The 21401-nt window shown below is 46.9% G+C and overlaps 1 protein-coding gene across 1 annotated transcript in view; it reads right to left on the bottom strand.

The window, feature by feature from the left end:
• The window catches only part of MNAT1 (MNAT1 component of CDK activating kinase), a 138924-nt gene that overhangs the window by 95697 nt on the left and 21826 nt on the right, over nt 1-21401 (bottom strand). Inside the window, exons 2-3 of the mRNA XM_081914914.1 lie at nt 1545-1697; nt 495-568 (exon numbers count right to left, since the gene is read on the bottom strand). Coding sequence (XP_081771040.1) covers nt 495-568; nt 1545-1697 — 227 coding nt within the window. The remainder of the gene's footprint in view (nt 1-494; nt 569-1544; nt 1698-21401) is intronic.

The raw sequence follows: 21401 nt of genomic DNA, 5'->3' as shown, positions 1-21401 counted from the left end.
TATCCGGGCCTGCTCTTAAGCCTCCCTCGCTCTACATTAGCACCATAAAAAACCCGTTCCCAAAGTGGTATGCAAGGTCAAATGCTTCAAAGCGCTCCAAGCTACTGTACTTGAAGAAGTGAGAGGATGAAAAAGGGGCCATATGGCTTGTGTCACAGTAAACAAAGCCAATGGAAGCACAGATCCCCCCCTTTCTTTTTTATTTGATCTCCCCACCCTCTCTGTTTCTTCAGCATCCCTAGCGCCTTGACAAAGCGTTTTCTTTGGGTGAATTTGCTCCCTGCATCTCACACCCAGTCCCTGCAACCCTTACAGCTAGAGACAAGACACGGCACTCCAGTTGAAGAGTTTCCGATTAAAAAATGTAAAGAGATAGTAATTAGATAACTACTGGGTACCAAGACCCAATGAAAGAGATCCAGCTTTAATATTCTGCAGGGCCTGCGAGAGACGAAAGCACACCATGCATCAAATATGCAAGCATTAGGACTTACCAATTTCTTCAACTTCTTCCAGGAAATCATTATACTCCGTTAGACTGCGGAAGTCATCCTCTCTTTTGTTGTATCTGTGAGAGAAGATGAAATGAAATCAGCATTATGTTTGCATGCAATCGTACCAAGCCTGATGCTTCACCGTTCTTCCTGAGGGTCCAAGCGCCCTGGGCGCATTTGGGCGCATTTGAACTGAGCTCTTGAGCAACTTCAGGATCAGGATCAGGCCAAAGGCCCAGTCGGTCCAGCATCCTGTACTCGCAGTGGCCAGTCACATGCGAGACGCACGGGAAGCCTGCAAGCAGGGCCCAAGTGCGAGAGCACTCTCCCTACCTGTGATTCCCAGTAGCTGGTATTCAGAGATAAAGTGCCTCTGACTGTAGAGACAGAACACAGCCAGTTTAGAAGCTAGTGAAAATATTTTTCCTGAAAGACAACAAAGCACAGCAAGGATCGAGATCCGAAGGGCAGTATGGCACCACTAAGACAACTGTGATTTCGAGTGTAAGATAAGCTTAGAGAAGCCTTTGCCAGATGTTCTGGACTGCTGCCAGCTGGTGGGAATTGTAACCTCAAACATCTGGAGGGCCAACCATGCAGTTAGAACTGATGTCTATTATATTGTAAAAAGCTGTTTCATAAGCACTTGTTATAACACAAATATCTGAAAATTAATTATTGGCATTAGGGGTTCTTCTAAGTTTGAATGTTAACAATCCAGCTTTTAAATCTTCCAACCCATAGGGTAAAAGTTCTCAGCCCCGTTTAAAGAACTGAGAGGGTCGTTGTATGCAGTCATCAACCATACGTGCAATTTAACTATATTCTCTGAAACAAGCAGGTGATGAGATCACTGGCAACCATCAAAATCTCCATTTGGTCTGTCTCCACCGAAAGATGCCTTTCTTATATTCGGTTTGTATCTCTGGAGATCAACTCAGCAAACAGTTTAAACAGAGACCCTTCCACAAGCACAACCAAAGGGAATCTGGCCTTGACCGGCGGGGCAATGGAGGCGGCCTCCCTTATTCGGGGCTTTGTGACACTAACATTTTCAACACCTTCTTCCGGATTTCCACCTCCTTGTCAACAGCTGGGTCCTCAAAGAGCTGCACTCTAAAGTTGCTCTTCCGCAAAGGGGTGTCACACTCCTGGCAGTTCCCAGCCCCTCGGACAAACAGCAGCTCCACGCAGCTTTCACAGCTGAAAGAGAGAAAACAGCTGAATGCAGAAACTGGTGCTCTATTTATTTTTTAGAAAGAAAGAAAGAAAAAAAAGGGGGTGGGGAAATGCCACTTCAGCCTCACATAGTTGCTGCTGAGGGTTCTTGCATTTTTTTCCTGCTCTTTAGGGCCCTTCGAAATGGGGGCTTTTTCGTGGGTGAATTCTGAAGATGGCTTGAAAACTTCAGCTAGTGCAGAATTCAGCGGCCAGGTTGCTCACTGGGGCAAGATGGTTTGAGCACATTACACTGATCTTGGTCTGACTGCACTGGCTACCAATTCGTTTCCAGGCCCAATTCAAAGCGCTTGTTTTAACCTATAAAGCTTTAAATGGCTCAGGACCATAATACCTCCATATGAACCTACCTGGACCCTGAGATCATCTTCTGAGGCCCTCCTGCAACACGAGAATGAGCCTTTTCTGCAATGAGTCCCCAGGGAGGATAGGCTGGTGCCTTCATTAGGCGCCAGGCAAAAATGTTCCTCTTTCACCTGGCCTTTGGCTGATGGACATCCAATGCCCTTTTAAAATATGTCATGGAAGGGGGGGATTATTGGGTTGTTTTTGTTATTGTTATGTATTTTCTGGGTTTTTTTAATATTGCAATTTTATGTTCTGAACCACCCTGAGATCTACAGGTATAGGGCAGAATACTAATTTAATAAAACAAAACCAATTCTGCAACATGTCATTGGTGCATTAAGTATTGTCATGGTGGTAGATTTATACTGGGCTGTCCACACACCATTAAGAACATAAGAGCCTGGTGGATCCAGCCAATGGTCCATCTAGTTAGTCCAGCATCCTATTCTCACAGTGGTCAACCAGAGGCTCCATTGGGAAACCGAGAGCAACACTCCCCTCCTGCAATTTCCAGCAACTGGTGTTCAGAATCATTACTTCCTCCGAACACTTACCCTTGCCAGCCACCCTGAATGCAACAGGTAGAAAAGTGGGAATTAAATGTAGTTTAAATAAATGAATTAATAAATACCGTATTTTTCGCTCTATAAGACGCACCAGACCACAAGACGCACCTAGTTTTTGGAGGAGGAAAACAAGGGGAAAAAAATATTCTGAATCTCAGAAGCCAGAACAGCAAGAGGGATCGCTGCGCAGTGAAAGCAGCAATCCCTCTTGCTGTTGTGGCTTGTGGGATAGCTATGCAGCCTGCATTCACTCCATAAGACGCACACACATTTCCCCTTACTTTTTAGGAGGGATAAAGTGAGTCTTATAGAGCATAAAATATGGTAAATGAAGAGGGAGCATCCCAGGATGTGCAGTCTAAAGAAACAATCACAGACCACATTGTGATTGACTGTGAGGCTGCGCTGGAGTGATGGGAAGCTCCTCTTCCACCAGAGGCTGTTATGCGCAAAATAGATAAGGAGGCAAAGCGGCTGATTTCGCAAAGGCTGACCCAACCATATAAGAAAATGCTCCTCACCCCTGATCTACAAGGTTAGGAAATGAACGACAACGACTAGTTTTAAATGAAGGTCAGAACAAGCGAGTTGGACTGGATTTTCAGAAGGAAGCAAAACTTCTTGAAATACGTGAATACGTGTACTCAGGCTATTATAAACGAAGGCAGCAGCAACAACAACAACAGCCACTTTGGCCTGGGGGTTGAGGGGTGAGATGAGATAACCAACGCTGGGCAGGTCAGAAGTCCCCGTTTTACAAAGGAAATCTCCACACAGAGCTTAGGATGAATGTATGGAAACCAAGTGGTTTTGCACAGTTTGCAAATCATTGCTAAACTTCAGATTGATTGATTTTTTTAAGGAAAGGAAAAAAGGTTGGTGGAGGAATGGCATTTAGGTCTGGGAAAGGCCTACAGAGCCACTGACAGTCAGTGTAGACAATACTGGCTTGGGTCACACATCGTGGTAAGCCAGAATGGAGTTTACCCACCGGCGGAGGAAGAGGAGTGCAGGGGGAGCGCACCACCCCTGACAGTGCGATCCTGGTGGGGTGCCATTGCAGCAGCCCCTCCTGCCCGCGCTGGGCACCCCGCCCCCACAGGCGTCGTGCCACACCCCCAGGATGGGCACCACGCCCCTGCAGGCAGCGTGCCATGCCCCCAGGATGCACACCAGCCCCGCCCCTGCCTGCTCTACGCCACTGAGTTTACCATGACCATGCAAGCAGGTTGGCACGCAAGGAGGAACAGCTTGTACCAACTAGGCTTTTCTCCAGGCTTAATAGGTCAGAGTGGGAGGAGAGCTAAGCCAACACCTAACATAGCAGATCATCTGAACTTAGGATCACAGTTAAGGTGTCTGCTCCTTAACCACACCTTCTAAAAATTATTTTTATATTGGACGTTAGCATCCAAAGACGTGCTCTACGGGAAGTTGGTGACAGGTACCAGGCAGATCAACTCTGCTTCACGAAGATGTATGAAGGCTGGCAACATCAACCCCACCCTGTGGGAATCCCTTGCAGTCGACCACAGCGCCTGGAGACAGACAGACAGGTTGTGCATCCACAGGAGTGACCAGAGGAGGAATTACCGCTGAGAGGAGCACAGAGAGAAGAAACGCTATGGTGCATCTGTAGCAGCAGCACCAAACACCCTCAGCTGCAACAGAACATGTCTCTCCCATATCGGACTCTACAGCCACAGCAGGTGCTGCAACCTTCTAACAGTTTTACGTCACCCCCAAAGGCGCAATCCTCCATTGTTTCCAGAGACAGACAGATACCAACACAGAATTTTTTATATATTAAATGCTGTGATTTTTTTATTATTATTGCTGATGCTTTTATTGTGAAATTGCTTTGAGATATTTTATGGGTGGCAAGCTATAAATGGAATGAATGAATGAATCTGGCGTAGGGAACCTAAAGCTTCTCAATCCAGCCCACGGACAGTTTGTTTTTATATGAGTAGAATGTGTCCTTTTATTTAAAATGCATCTCTGGGTTATTTGTGGGGCCTGCCTGGTGTTTTCAATGAATAGAATGTGTGCTTTGATTTAAAATGCATCTCTGGGTTATTTGAGGGCACAGGAATTTGTTCATATTTTTTTTTCCAAAATATAGTTCAGCCCCCCACATGGTCTGAGGGACGGTGGACCGGCCCACGGCTGAAAAAGGTTGCTGACCCCTGGAATGAATGAACAAACAGCCATTCCAAGCTACTGCGTTGACCTAAAAATCCTGGGGCAAGGCAATTGCTGTGGGTTAAACCACAGAGCCTAGGACTTGCCGATCAGAAGGTCAGCGGTTCAAATCACGCAATGGGGTGAGCTCCCATTGCTCGGTCCCTGCTCCTGCCAACCTAGCAGTTCGAAAGCACATCAAAGTGCAAGTAGATAAATAGATACCACTCCGGCAGGAAGGTAAACAGCGTTTCCGTGCGCTGCTCTGGTTCGCCAGAAGCGGCTTAGTCATGCTGGCCACATGACCCGGAAGCTTTACGCTGGCTCCCTCAGCCAATAAAGCGAGATGAGCGCCGCAACCCCAGAGTCGGCCACGACTGGACCTAATGGTCAGAGGTCCCTTTACCTTTACCTCGGTAAATGCCAAGACACGGTCTGGCTTCGCGTGTGCTCCAAACAAAACTGCAGAGCTAAATGGTCGAATGGCCTCACTCTGCATAAGGAGGCTTCTTCCTAAGGTCCCATAGAAAGCTGAGGAGGAAAAGGTCACGGAAGAAAAGTGCTGGGAAACAAGGGCCAAGAGATTGTGCGGAGAAAGTCCGAGGGAAATACTTGCACCCGACCACCACCTGCCACACTGCAGATACGTGGCTGAAATGTCGTGTCTGTAGGTGTGGGATCCAAGGGAAAGAGAATGAAAGGTTACGGATTCCCCCCCACCCAACCCGTTGTCTAGCAGCAGCAAAGCCCTGTTTGAGCAACACTGCGGTACATTTCGCTCAGGCTGCATGCCAGCGCTAAAGACCAGGACAAATAACTACAGAGACATTGTTGGCTAAACTGTCCCAGCCTGAAAAGGGGAACCGGAGTGGGTTGGGGGGGGTACGTGAGTATGAGAGAGGGAAATGGTTGGCCACAGCCTGTTCAACCCCAATAACCAAAGCCGGTCTCATCTAGAAGAGGTCCTGGAAGCAGCGGGTTTGTTCCAACATCAATGCACACTTCTCTGCCAGAAATCTTGTTGCAGCAATCATTTTGCGAGCCTGAAATTGAGAGAGGGACAGAGGGGGAGGCAGGCATGCTACAACTGGGTCTTTCTATGCCTCCCCCCCCCCGCACCCTTTCCCCTCTCCAGCACGCCAAGGATATAAATAGGCCCTCTTTGGACAATAGGAAGTGACCGCGACAGGTGTAGCCTTGCTTCCTTTGGCAGAGTAAAATTTTTCCATAAAGGGCAGCGTTCCTTATGCCTGCAGAGCTCTGAAGTAGGATAACATCTAACAGGTGTGCTTTGCCCCACAGCCAAGTAAGTGGACAGTGATTGGAGGTGCTGGGAGGAATGCTTAACAAAACTTCCTTTATTTTTTTAAATTCTTATGCCAGCTTTCAGGGGTTAAGGATACTAACCCGCCCAAGGCAGCTCGAAACTAAAATACAATACACCCCAGCAATAAATTCATTAAAAGCCTACAGAAAAAGGCCAATGAACAGCCCACACACCCCAAAATCACAATAAAAATCTGCAGAATGCAGCTTTAAGAAAAAGTAGTGGGGGGGCGGAGAACAGAGTCTCTGGGGCTTTCCAAACCCTTAGCAGCGATGGGGCTGCCAGAGTGCGGCTGGCAAAAGGTTCCAGAGACGGCTTTTTAAACAGACAGCTGCTCTGCCCTTCTGGGAAGAAGAGAAGGCCAATATTTACACATGCATACAGTATTGCAAGCATACACAGGCATTACTAGCCGACAAAAATGTTTACTGCCCATTCATTAGTCATTTGTGGCACAGGAAATAATAATAATAATAATAACAATAATAATAATAATAATAATAATAATAATAATAATAATAATACAGTGGTACCTTGGGTTAAGAACTTAATTTGTTCTGGAGGTCTGTTCTTTTTTTTAAAAAAAAAATATTTATTACTTTCCCAACAATTTAAACACTACAAAGGGAAAAAAAGTTAAACAAAACAATACAATACAAAAACAAAGACACTACAAAACACTAACACTAAGACATTAAGCTAACAAAACAAAACAAAAACAATTTAAGACACATCAAACAATTTCAATATCTTATCTTTCATTCACTTGTTTCAACGACCTCCTCACACCTCCCTTTTTGTATTCCACTTCAGTTAACTGTTTCAGCAATTCCTTTCCATCTTCCTCTATTTTCTGTCCTGTAATTATCTTAACTGTTCTGGAGGTCTGTTCTTAACCTGAAACTGTTCTTAACCTGAAGCACCACTTTAGCCAATGGGGCCTCCCGTTGCTGCTGCGCCGCTGCTGCCCAATTTCTGTTCTCATCCTGAAGCAAAGTTCTTAACCTGAGGTAATATTTCTGGGTTAGCGGAGTCTGTAACCTGAAGCGTCTGTAACCTGAAGCGTCTGTAACCCGAGGTACCACTGTATACCATGATCAATGGTAGTGAAAGCTGCTGAAAGGTAGGGCTAGGGAAGATTTCCACGCCTGAAGCCCTGGAGAGCTGCTGCCAGTCAGAGCAGACAACAGTGAACTAGGTCAGGGATCAGCAAGCTTTTTCAGCCGTGGGCCGGTCCACCGTCCCTCAGACCATGTGGTAGGCTGGACTACATTTTGAAGAAGAAAAAGTGAATTCCTATGCCCCACAAATAACCCAGAGATGCATTTTAAATAAAAGCACACATTCTACTCGTTGAAAAATACCAGGCAGGCCCCACAAATATCCCAGAGATGCACTTTAAATAAAAGGACATATTCTACTCATGTAAAAACACACTGATTCACGGACCGTCCACAGGCCAGATTGAGAAGGCAATTGGGCCACATTTGGCCCCCCCAGGCCTCAGGTTGCCAACCCCTGAACTGTTATTCTAAAGCACCAATGCGGCAGCAAGCAAAGGCTATAGCAGCCAAGTCTGCTGCTTGTGGCTGGAAAGCCAAACAGGAAGTTTGTGACTGTTGCCATGGGAACAAAGGGGCAGTCCATTCTGTACTGAGCACCGGATGTTAGCTCAGTGGGTTTGTCATATGACCTGTACAGGATGTACATGGGTGGAGTTTATTCTAACTGCTGATGAGTGCAGACATGTTTTCTCTGTACTGAAGTAAAAGACAGGAATAAAAGATGTAAATAGATTTCTGTCTGCTTCTTTCCCCTCCCTGGGGACACCAAAGGGGAGTGAAGAGCAGTTGGTGTGTTTTCCTCACAGCCTGAGGAAAATCGCCGGAACAGACCTCGCGTATGTTTTATCCTGCCGGGAGTCGCCGGAGGGAGGTCTAAGGAATTCAGCCGGTGCCTGAACAGATAGGCACATACCGCTGAGACGGGCGAGAATTCCAACAGTGGTAGCAGAGGATGGTTTCGATCCATCGACCTCTGCATCAAGAAGTGGCCTCCATGGACGCCTGAGGTGAGAAGGCTGATTCTCTGCAGCCAGAAGCTGACCAGAGGAATCTGATAGCCAAGCAACGGAATCCAGGTATGAGATTTTCGGGCTTAGAAGAGTGAAAGCAGATTGAGTTATTCTCTGCTTCACGGGGAGCAGCGTTTGGGTAAAACAGCTCCAGTCAAAAGAGAAACCGCATTCCAAACATTCCTGTGGTTAATCCTGTTCAAGGGAAGGAATGCTGTTGCTTAGCAACGAAGGCCATGCCTCAGAGAGGAGAAGTGAAAGTTAAAATGGAATGTTTTGACTACACAGTCTGAAGAGCTCTTGGAAATTTCCAACGCAGCTAGCGTTGAGAGCTGCCAGGTGGCACAGAGTGTAAACAAGCCAGCTATTGGATTTTAGAGGCTTGTGTTTGAGAGTCAGTGCAAGGACTCAAAATGGATGCCAAGAGGGGGGGAGGCCTGCCTACTCCAGACCTTCTGACCAGTGACAATTATGCATCTTGGTCTATTAAGATGAAGGCCCTGCTGCAGAATCAGAGACTGTTTGGGGTGATTGAGAACCCCATTCCAGCAGCACCAACGCGTGCTTGGGAGTCACAGGATGTGAAGGCCAGAACGGCTATAATTCTGTGCGTGTCAGATTCGCAGTTGATCCACATACAAGATTTAGACCACGCGAAAGATGTTTGGGATACGCTGAGACGGACACATCAGAGAGATGCAGGTTCTTCAGCGTTGCTGTATTTTGAGAAGCTGACCAACCTGAGGCTTGCGCCTGATGGAGATGTTCAAGCGCACCTGACGGAAATGAAATTTCTGCGTCAACAGATGGTGGAACGTAACTTCCGTCTGCAGGAGGAAGTGTTTTGCTTCATGGTGATCAACAGCCTGAATCGGACTTACAAAACAGTTGCCAGTCAGCTGGGGTCTCTCCCAGCAGCGGATTTGACTTCGGAGAGGGTCTTTGCCGTGGTTCTTTGTGAACATGACAGACTTTCCGCCCTGGAAGTCAAGGACAGGAGGAGCCAAGAACGGAGTTCTAACACCCCTACTGCTGTTGCTACTGGAGAAAGCGCTGTAGCTTTGAACCTTGTCCGATGCTACAATTGTGACCAGACTGGGCATCTTCAGCGGAACTGCAAGAAGCCACGTCAGAACAGAGGAGCCAAGGCGAGCTCCGCAAAGTCTGAGGCGTCAGACAAAGGTCACACCACGCCAAAGGCAAAGACTGCAAAGGCTTTGATGTCGCTAAAAGCCACACCAGAGGTGGGAAACTTCTTTATCCTAGACACCGGATGCACGCAGCATATGTGTCGACACAGAGGACTATTTTCTACGTTTGAGAAGCAAAGCTTCGCTGTACAACTAGCCAACGGTCAAGAGCTGGAAGCCACCGGGATTGGAACTGTGTATCTTAAAAGTCTGAACTTGACTATAAGCAATGTTTACTTGGTTCCAGAGTTGAAGTATAATCTGCTCAGCGTTTCGCAGATTGCCAAGAAGGGACTAAAACTGTCCTATGATGATCAGAACTGCGAGATCTACAAAGATGGAGAGTTGTATCTTTCTGCCAAAGAGAAAGATGGACTGTATTTGTTGACTTTTGATCAAAGTGATTACATGGAATGTAATTCTTGTGATTTTAACATAATCTCTTTTACAGGTGTAGCCAAGAAGAACACCAAGCAGGTCACCTCGAGGGTCGACAGGGCATTTCAGCGGGTGTATGCTGATGTGATTGGTCCTTTAGCACCATCTAGAGGCAATGCAAAATATTACCTAATATGTGTTGATTCTTTCACAGGTTTTGTCTGGATTTATCTTTTGGAGAGACCGAAAGAAGCCTTAGAAAGGTTTAAAGAGTTTTGTGACAAGGTTAAAAATATGCATGATGCTGACATAGATTGTCTTTGCACAGATGAGAAGCCAATTTTTCTTTTACAGGAGTTCCAGAGGTTCCTGAAGAAGAAAGGGATTAGACACAAAACTGCTAGTTCCGAACAAGCTTGGAACAAATGTGTCTGTAGTAGAGTGAACAAAGAATTGCAAAAGGGAATGGAAGCGCAATTGCTTAGTTCACATCTGCCACATGAGTACTGGGCTGAGTCACTAATGTCATTCTGTTACACGTGGTTGAGAAAGTTTTCAAAAGAGTTGGGAAGTTCTCCTTTTGAGAAACTGTTCCACAGAAAACCTTCTGTTGCCCATTTCAAGGTTTTTGGGTCTCATGTGAGAACAGAAGCTCCAGGTGGAGTAAAGAATGCCAGAGGCATTTTTGTGGGTTATGAAAAGGGTCTCTACAGAGTAATTTTGTCTGAATCTGGTCAGGTGATTCTCACAAAATTTCTAGAGAGTGCTCCTGAACAGGAGAGAGTGATTGTTCCAACATTTCCCACAGGTGATGATGATTCTGATGATGATGATGATGAGTTTGATCTTATTGAGTTCAGTAGTACTGATGATGACAGCGATAGCTCAGACAGCTCAGTTGTCACAGTCATTGAGAGGAAATCTCACACAATGACTAAACCCTCAGAAGAGGAGGATGAACCACTGTTTACAATTGGTACTGGTTCTCCAAAGAGTCCAAAGGCTGAACCAGAAAGTAGAGAAGAGCAGCACCTCTTACGTAGGTCTGAGAGAGCAACGAAGGGTGTACCACCCAAGAGGTATTCACAAGAGTTTGCTAACTTATGTGTTGCTGTTGTAAACGACCAAGGTCAGATTGAAGCTGTGTCTGAGTCAGAGACAAAGGCACAACAGAGAGTTGTTAACCAAGGTAATGCAGAAGCACTCATTCCTTGGAAGTCACACAACCAGAGAGGTACATTGGTAAAACCAGTGGCGGGTAGTTCCAAGGGTGGAACTGAAACAACAGGGAAATGTTATAAGTATAACAACTGTTTGTTTTCTTCTCTGGATGACGCTTTGCTCGCAGCACGCATTGATACTTTAGGGGGAGTATGTTATTCTAAAGCACCAATGCGGCAGCAAGCAAAGGCTATAGCAGCCAAGTCTGCTGCTTGTGGCTGGAAAGCCAAACAGGAAGTTTGTGACTGTTGCCATGGGAACAAAGGGGCAGTCCATTCTGTACTGAGCACCGGATGTTAGCTCAGTGGGTTTGTCATATGACCTGTACAGGATGTACATGGGTGGAGTTTATTCTAACTGCTGATGAGTGCAGACATGTTTTCTCTGTACTGAAGTAAAAGACAGGAATAAAAGATGTAAATAGATTTCTGTCTGCTTCTTTCCCCTCCCTGGGGACACCAAAGGGGAGTGAAGAGCAGTTGGTGTGTTTTCCTCACAGCCTGAGGAAAATCGCCGGAACGGACCTCGCGTATGTTTTATCCTGCCGGGAGTCGCCGGAGGGAGGTCTAAGGAATTCAGCCGGTGCCTGAACAGATAGGCACATACCGCTGAGACGGGCGAGAATTCCAACATGAACTAGGTGAACCAATGGTCTGACTCAGAATAAGGGGGTTTCCTGTGTCCCTATGTCCCCTTCTTAACTGAAAAATGGAGCGACCACTCACACTGAGGTGGGGGGGAGCCTCTTCTACTCCTCCACTCCCAGCCCAGAAGTGGCAAGAGCTGGTGATTCAGCAAGGAAAGTGTATTAAAGGTATGGCTAATGTCTCCTGCACTGGGACTGCAATGACTTTCTCTGCTCAACCTAAATATTTGGATGGCAACTTAACTGTGTTCGAGACATCGCAAATAGGCTTCGGGAAGATTATTTCAAATGTTTGTTCTACCCTCTCGGATAACATTAGAGTGCATGTTAAAGCAATACGGCTTGCTTGAAACTCAGCAGTTGTTCTGGGTCAGCTGCCCATAAAAACAGAAATGACGGTACAGCAACGCTAGGACAGGGCCTATTTCTACCAAAAATCAGTATTGGCAAGCTCCTGGGCAAATGAATTAGCCTCTGCACAGCCGGACACCTCCATCTGCCCCAACTGCAACAAAACATGTCTCTCCCGCATCTGTCTCTATACCCACAGCGGGCACTGCGATCTTCCAACACTATGAGTTTGACTTCATCCCCAAAGGCACACTCCTCCATTGTCTCCTGAGATGGACGGATGCCAACAACTCATCACAACATGCCTTGCAAGGTCAGCTCATAGTTCAGTGTAGAGCACGTGCTTTCTGAGTTCAATCCCTGGCATATCATGGTAAAATTGACAGTAAAGCCCTCTGCCTAAAACCCTGGAGAGATGATGGCAGTCAGTGCAGACCAGCCTTTGCCAATGTGGTACTTTCAAGATGTTCTGAACTACAACTCCCATCATTCCCGACCACTGACCATACTGGCTGGGGCAGATGGGAGTTGTAGTCCAACCATCTTGACGATCCCAGGTTGAAGAAGGCTGAGGTAGACAATACTGGTCTATATGGAGAAATGGCCTGACCTACTTTACGGAAGTTTACAATGTTCCCTACAGGCCTGCCATCATCACACCTCAGACCAGAATTGTTCCTATCCAAACAATTTTTATATTCCTGGGGGGTGACCCAGTGAGGCCCAAATACATCCCATTTGTTTTAAAAAGAGCTAATGTTCTATGAGAAAAGCAAGCACTTGCACAATATGTGCGCACTGCCAGATTAAACAAAAAATTTACCCAAGGTGCAAGAAAGACCACTTCAAAATCCATTAGCATGTTGGGCAAACAGATGTACTTAATGCACCCAAGTGGGGGGGGGGGGAGAATGTCCACAATCTTTCAGTATGTCGTCCTGGCATGGGAGCGCTGGCAGCGGAAGGAAGCTTTTAAAAATGAGTAAGGATCGTTGCAAAAGTCTTTACCTTGCCCCCCCAACCGACGCATCACCTCCAGTTCATCCGAGACACAGTTCCTAATACCAGTTGCCTCTTGGCTGTCAGAAGCCAAGACAAACAGCTTTGACAAAAGGCAAGTTGTGGTGGGGGGAATAAAGAACGCTGGTTCAAGGAACAGGCCAGTTCATTGCTCAACTTCCTGCTCAGTGAGGAACTCACAGCCTACCCTTCAGCCTGAGTGTTTTGTTAAGACTCTCAAGGGCTGTACAGCTACCTACTTATTTCACCCACGCTGTATGAGAAAGACACCCCACCCCTGCGCCCAAGGCACTGGTTTTTCTAAAGGAAAGGAAATCCATGCAACTCATGATGATTTTTGAGATTCCGTCATTCAGGGCTTGTCTACAACTAAACACAATGCCAAAGGCGTGTCCATATTTACCGTTCTCATTCTCCCAAACAATTGCATCGGGATCTGCTTCCACACTTCCTTTCTACTCTGCATCAATCTGGGAAAGAGCTCCGACTTAGCAGGGGAAAGGTTGCAGTTTAATGGCGGAGCATCTCTTAGCATGCAAAAGATCCCAGGTTCAATCCTGAACGTTTCTTGAGTAGGAAGGGGACTACCTGCTGCCTGAAGCCCCAGAGAGAGAAGCCCCAGAGTAGATAATAATGAACTAGATGAACCAATGGTCTGTCTCAATATAAGGCTGTTTCCCCTGATTCTAACTTCTCAAGTGCATCGCTCTCCAATGATACCATTTGTCTTGTGTTGTCTTTTCCTTACGCACTCAACAAAGAAGAACAATGAAGACCAGTGCTCAGAAGAAGAATATATTGTACTAGAAAAGGAGTTTTAAAAGGGGGTCCAGTCTTTCATGTTGGGAGTGGTGGTCTAGTGAGATCTGAAAAGACTCTATGCTACAACTGTCCGTCAACTGAAAGTGCTTCCCCAAGGTCAGAGCTGCCCGTCAACATTATATTTCAAAGTTCCCCTAACTTCCCAAGATTTCACAAAAGGCTTTGTTTTCTTTCCAAGCGCAAAAAGGTCAGGAGTCAGGGCTCTAGATCAGACCGTATGGAAAATTTTTACATCCCCGTAATGCTTTGCGTTCAAGTTCTTATCTAGAAATCTCGCTCAGAGTCACTTTTGCAAAGTGAGGGCTATTCAGCTTCAACTTCAAGATATACAAGAATTGGGGGGGGGGGGGAGAGACACACACTTTCTTTCCTTTGATATTGCACAAAGCACTAAGCCAAGAGGAGCTGTATGCCCTACCTGAGTGATGAGGCACCAAAGAAGGAGGGCTCTCCTTCCTTGGAGGTTTCTAAGCAGAGCTTGGATGGCCACCTGTCATGTTTGATGTGGCCGAGATTCCTGCATTGCAGGGGGTTAGAATCATAGAATCATAGAGTTGGAAGAGACCACAAGGGCCATCGAGTCCAACCCCCTGCCAAGCAGGAAACACCATCAGAGCACTCCTGACATATGGTTGTCAAGCCTCTGCTTAAAGACCTCCAAAGAAGGAGACTCCACCACACTCCTTGGCAGCAAATTCCACTGTCGAACAGCTCCCACTGTCAGGAAGTTCTTCCTAATGTTTAGGTGGAATCTTCTTTCTTGTAGTTTGGATCCATTGCTCCGTGTCCGCTTCTCTGGAGCTGCAGAAAACAAGCTTTCTCCCTCCTCTGTGTGGGTTAGAAAAGAGTGGCTGGGGAAACACAGCCAGATAGGTGGGGTGTAAATAAAACTACTACTACTACTACTACTATTGTTGATGTTGTTGTTATTAACTCCAAAAAAGGAAAGGGAGAGAGCATCTCCAGCAGGGGCTTAACAGAAGATTTATTAATTGGTTAACTGGAAAGTTTTGAAAAACCCACCCACCTTACTTGTACAACAGGTTGCACAACTTGTGACCTCTCAAGCCAGAGGTCCTTCCTTCCCCCTCCCCTGCCACGTCCTGGTTTCTGTGGTCCCACACAGGGACCAAACACAAAGGGCGAACTGAACCCATAGAAGGCTGTCAGTGGGCCTTGTCCCACCTTGCAAACCACTAGAGCTGGGTGATAATATACAGACATACCTTGGTTTTCTAACAGCTTAGTTCTCGAACATTTTGGTTCCTGAACGCCGCAAACTCTGATGGGGCTATTCCGGTTTGCAAACTATTTTTGGAAGGAGGACATCTGAGGGGGCTTCCACGGCTTCCGATCGGCTGCAGGAGCTTCCTGCCGCGAATCCGAAGCCGCACTTTGCTTTCCGAATGTTTGGGAAGTCGAGCGGACTTCCGGAACGGATTCCATTCGACTACCAAGGTATGACTATACTACAAAGGTGAAAACCAGCTCAGACATTGTGATATATCAGTATATGTTTAGCTGGTGATGCATCACGAAGCTGAACACCAGATATCGCCCAGCCCAACAAGCCACCAGCTGGCAAAGGCCCACTCTGTAGGAAAGGAAGGTTGGGTCCTTCAACCCGGCAGGCCAAACGAGGCTCTCCTCTTTATCTGGACCTCGGAAGTGTCTCTTGGAGACACTCGCGGCCACATTTGCCCGCTGGGGTTTCTTCACACCCTTCTGGAGTGCCTTTTTGCCCACAATGGACTCTGGCAATGCCTCTGGAAGGTGCCTGAGTGTGTGTAGAAATTAGCCTCTCATGCAAAAGTAATATCTGCTTAATTGCCCAAGCCATCTTTGCCTGCCCAGCACAGGTATGTGGCCTTCAGACGATCTCCCAGCAGGGAATGGGAACCCTGGAGCTGAGAAAAGTCCCTATCCCCCATGATCCAGAACATCCCTCTTGCTAAACGGATGTGGCAACATTTTCAAGCGGGTGCCTGAGGGCCACATAAAGCACCTTTAGAGGCCCTCCCTCCAGCTACACGCCATATGTCACCCACCCCTGACGTAATTCGCTCTATCCATTACTGGCAGCGGCACCCACTCCCCTGCCATATGCCACCCTTGCCTAGGGGGAAACCCTTTGACTCCCGTCAATCATCATTAGCAATCTCAAGCTCTCACATGCCTTCTTTTAAACGCCTGTGATTTCAAAGACTCTTTTCATAAATCTTTCAGATCCCCATTAAGGAAACCCGCTTCCTTAATTTTCTGGCTTTTATCTAGAGCCGAGCTGCTTTCAACCTTTATAAACCACACGCAGCGGGGCGGACAGGGGGGTGGGGTGGGGAGAGAAAGGTGCAAGGATTTACACTGGTACGTCAAGCTTCTAAAATAGGAGAACAGGGCTTGGCGTAAGAATGCCTCTCGCCTTCCCCTGATGGTCTTGCAAAAGGGCAGGCAAGACTTGAAAAGAGCACTGGGTGAAGTTACACAGGAATATCTCCAGCTTCTCTATGCTTATTTTCTTTTAGAAGTACTTTGGTTCTACGGAATATGAAAAATAAAAACAGGTACCGCCGTATCCTACACAGGAGTTCTGAACTCAGAAGTCCAATCGACACCGAGGGATGATCCAAGGTTATTATTTTTTAAAGAAAGATTCTCTTTTTGGCCAATTTGAAATCCACCAAATGTCATTCACAACAAGGGCACCCTATAAATATCTGGGTGCATGAAAACCAAAACTGCAATTACTGCCAGCAGAGAGCTTGGGAAAGGCACACAGCCCTTTACGAAACCCATGTCAGTGTTTGCGTGTGCAGTTCCAAAAAGGTTTCGAAAAAGGCGGCAGATGAAATCTTTGGCAGGCGCAGCAGAAATGACTGCCCCACCCCGGGTGCTTCAATCCTTAGCCCTGATCCAGTTCCCTGCCACCTACAAGTCCCATTTCATCTTTCTTTCTCTCTCAAAAAGTTTCAGAAGTGGAATCCAAAATAAGTCTTGGTTCTCTGTATGTCAGGCAGCCAACAATTTTTGTAGCTCAGGAATTTGAAGAAACAAAAGGAAATCAGCGCAGTTTTGAAATCAGTGGTTAAAATCAATGCAGTTTTTAAAGGTTCAGTCTACTGCCTTGATTCAAAACGGTATCTAAACAGAAACACCTTGATCTCAGGAACAGGATCTTAGGAGATATCCAAATTCATAGCAAACAAACAGCTTTCCAAAATATATAGCAGATTTGTATGTATGTAAACTGCCGGGGAGGTCCTTGCCCAGAAAGGTGGCACTGAATTCTTAAAACTACATAGATAACCTCTGTTTTTCATTGCTGGTTTGTTTTTAAGTGCGAGTCTCTCACATATTTATTTACATATTTCCTTTCTGTTTATGAATCGTTTCCTATGAAACAACTCAAAGCGATTTAACAATAAAAACATCAGCGTTGAAATACACACAGAGGACTATGTCATATGTTTCACAACTGCTCCAAATCCAACACAGATTCAGACTGGGATTTTAAAAAAAATCTCCACTTTAAAAGACTGGTTGAAAAAAGGAAAGTCTCCAACAGGCGCCGAAAGGACAGAAGAAATTGTGGCAACAGGAGGGAGTTCCAGAGAGTAAGTGCCACTACACTAAACTCCTGATTCCAACATCATACAGAATAGACATCCCGGTGTGATGTTATCTCACAGTGGTCGGCTGGGTATATAAGGGGTGAGATGATATTTTAGGTGCAGCTGCAGAAGCATCAAATGGACTCTACCGCTGCTTCTGGATCAGGTTCCCCACGACATTGCCCTTCTAGAGCCAGTGTGGTGTAGTGGTTAAGAGCGGTAGTCTCGTAATCTGGGGAACCGGGTTCGCTTCCCCGCTCCTCCACATGCAGCTGCTGGGTGACCTTGGGCCAGTCACACTTCTTTGAAGTCTCTCAGCCTCACTAACCTCACAGAGTGTTTGTTGTGGGGGAGGAAGGGAAGGAGATTGTGAGCCGCTTTGAGACTCCTTCGGGTAGTGAAAAAGCAGGATATCAAATCCAAACTACTACTCCTCCTCCTACTCTTCTTCTTCTTCTTCTTCTTCTTCTTCTCCTCCTCCTCCTCCTCCTCCCCCCTCTTAGTGTCTGACAGTGCCCTGTAGCATTGGGAAGCTAGATCACCAACACAGCTCTACTGCGTCATCACGCCGCCAGCAGCTACTGTGTTTGGGTCTCTGTGCACCAGGCTTCAGGCACCAGGCCCATTGGCAGACCAGCTCTGCGCTACAAAGATGTCTGCAAACGTGACGTGAAGGCTGACAACATCAACCCCGCAGTGTGGGGAATCCCTTGCAGAAGACCACAGTGCCTGGAGACAAACAGTCAGGTCATGCATCCACAGCAGTGAGCAGAGGAGGAATGACCACTAGGAGGAGCGCAGAGAGAAGTGCTGTGGCGCATCTGCAGTGGCACAACGGGACGCCTTCATTTGCCCCAGCTGCAACAAAACATGTCTCTCCTGTATTGGTCTATACGGCTGCGGAACCTTCCAACAGTTTGACTTCACCTCCAAAGGCACACTCCTCCATTGCCTCCCATCAGACAGATGCCAACAACACCAGGACTGATACCTTGAAGCGAACTACAAGCCAGTGTTTAACACAGGGGTAAGAATGCCAGGATGGCGCTGTGTGTTAAACCACAGAGCCTAGGACTTGCCGATCAGAAGGTCGGCAGTTCGAATCCCCGTGATAGGGTGAGCTCCCGTTGCTCGGTCCCTGCTCCTGCCAACCTAGCAGTTCGAAAGCACCTCAAAGTGCAAGTAGATAAATAGGTACCGCTCCGGCGGGAAGGTCAACGGCATTTCCGTGCGCTGCTCTGGTTCACCAGAATACGGCTTAGACATGCTGGCCACATGACCCGGAAGCTGTACACTGGCTCCCTCAACCAATAAAGCAAGATGAGCGTCGCAACCACAGAGTCGGCCACGACTGGACCTAATGGCCATGGGTCTCTTTACCTTTACCTTTACCTTTAAGAAAGCCAGGGTACAAAACTAAAAAAAAATTGGCTGTTGAAAGGGTTCCCCCATCCCACCTCACACACACATGTAGGCTTTCTAGGGATCTTCATGGCACAGCTTCTCTGAGCCACTCTCCCTCGGCCGCTGTCTCTTAGTTCTCCCAGGGGCTCCTTGCTTGTCTTTTGAAAGAAATCTACTCTGCAAAAGACATCCGAAAGTTGCTTGGGAAAATATATTGCTTCATATCTCGTTTCTGTAAATTCAGCTACTATAACGTTCTTATTGATTGCCCTTTTTTATTTAGGCCTGATGTACTGGTCTAAGGAGACATTCACATTCAATCAAGTTGGTTATGTACAGTCTCCAAGGGCTTATGCAAGCTCTCATCACCAAAAGCAGGAAGCAAGAGGAGACACGTCAGCGACTCCCGGCGGCCGTTTGAATTAGAAAAGCCCATAGCTCTCAGCTGCCTCAAGCTCCAGGTGTTATCTGCCCCTTGCAGAGGAAATATATGGGCCTGTACTTTGGATGTTATGCCAGAAGCTGGGAACCGGAAGCGCAAGCCCTGTACTCGAGGAAAGCGTCCAATTTCGCCATTTCCCCAGGAAGTGGGAATATTCCTGCAGGTGTCCCTGGACTCTGATAATGCCTGAATGGAGGATAGAGAGATCTGTAAGAGTCTAGCCTACTGTACAAAGGTAATGTTTTCATGTGTTGCTCCACCCACTTTTGCCTCTGGCCCCGCCCATCACAGGCATATCCCCCCCCCCCGCCCCGCCGGAATGATGCTCAGGAAAGGATGTGATTTTTAAAGATGAAAAAGGTTCCACACCCCTTGTACTACAGTAACCATTCCAACATTTCATTCTGCTCTGAAGCTATAAAAGAAAATGCATAAATCCATCAATTGTTTAGAGCAGTAGTTCCCAATGGTGGTCCGTGGACTCCAGGGGGTTCGCATAACCTACCCAGGGGGTCCGTGGCACCATTCACATAACAAAAACTACCATAGGGATATTGAAATTTTCAGAAGTTGGGGGTCCATGGCTTGGCTTTCGGTTTAGAGCACTTGTACCCCTCAGCCTAAAAGGTTCTCAGAGTGGCTTGTTGTTGTTGTTGTTTAGTCATTCAGTCGTGTCCGACTCTTCGTGACCCCATGGACCAGAGCACGCCAGGCACGCCTGTCTTCCACTACCACCCGCAGTTTGGTCAAACTCATGCTGGTAGCTTCGAGAACACTATCCAACCATGTCGATCTCTGTCGTCCCCTTCTCCTTGTGCCCTCCATCTTTCCCAGCATCAGGGTCTTTTCCAGGGAGTCTTCTCTTCTCATGAGGTGGCCAAAGTCTTGGAGCCTCAGCTTCATGATCTGTCCTTCCAGTGAGCACTCAGGGCTGATTGCCTTCAGAATGGATAGGTTGGGTCTTCTTGCAGTCCATGGGACTCTCAAGTGTCTCCTCCAGCACCATAATTCCAAAGCATCCGTTCTTCGGCGATCAGCCTTCTTGATGGTCCAGCTCTCACTTCCATACATCACTACTGGGAAAACCATAGCTTTAATTATACGCAGTCAAAACAAGAAAGTCCCTACCCACAGGTGTACAATCTAAAAAGCATGACACACAAGAGGAAAGTGTGTGGGAAGAGGAAAAGAAAAACTGGAGAACCAAATTCTGAAGAGTTGTTCCTACAATGATCGGCTGGCCCAGTTCAGGGGCAAAAAGTTCCTGACAGAGCTGGTGTCTCCCACCAGAGCCAAGAGAGTGAGCTCTACTTCTTAGCTCTCCCACTGAGGAGGAAATAGAAGCTTAATTCTCCCAGATGGTATGGGGAAATGGTTTATCATGCATTCAAAAAACCCCAACCCTTCCTCCGTTCTCCACACTCTGGAGTGTTTGCAAACATGACGAATGCCAGGGTGCGTTTCAGCATGCCATCCACATCTCCCCCCCCCCCAAAAAAAGGAAACTGCTAGAGAATCAGCACCTGCCCCCTGGCACAAAAGGCTGACTCACCTGCGTAGCATTCATTACCAGGGACACAAAGACACAATGCGCTTCTCAAAGGCGGAACGGCTCTTTCCCCCCACAGCTGCACACACAAAAGTCACTTCCAGGGAAGAGACAATCCCAAAACATGAAGAAGAGCATCAGATGATAATTTCAGGGTTGAGGTCAGTTCATATGGGGACAAGCGGTTCTGAGCCATTTAAGACTTTATGGGTCAACACCAGCACTTTGAATTGGGCCCAGAAACTAATTGACAGCCAGTGCTGTCAGGCCACAACTGCTGTTATATGCTTAAGCCGTCTCGCCCAGGTGAGAGCAACCTGGCCACTGATTTCTGCACCAGCTGAAGTTTCCGATGCAGCTTCAGTTGTAGCCCTATGTATAACACGTTGCAGCAATCTAATCTAAATATAAACATCTTTGTATACAATTTTGCTTAACATGTTCATTTTATCTTGTGTTGTTATTGAAAATCTTATAACACAAAATATATACATTTTTGCAAAGCAACGTTCCCTGACATAACGCATGTATAGATGCT

This window comes from Podarcis melisellensis (assembly GCF_964234715.1).
Source record: "Podarcis melisellensis genome assembly, chromosome: 1".
NCBI classification, from domain to species: domain Eukaryota; kingdom Metazoa; phylum Chordata; class Lepidosauria; order Squamata; family Lacertidae; genus Podarcis; species Podarcis melisellensis.
This window is presented reverse-complemented; position numbering and strand designations above follow the sequence as displayed.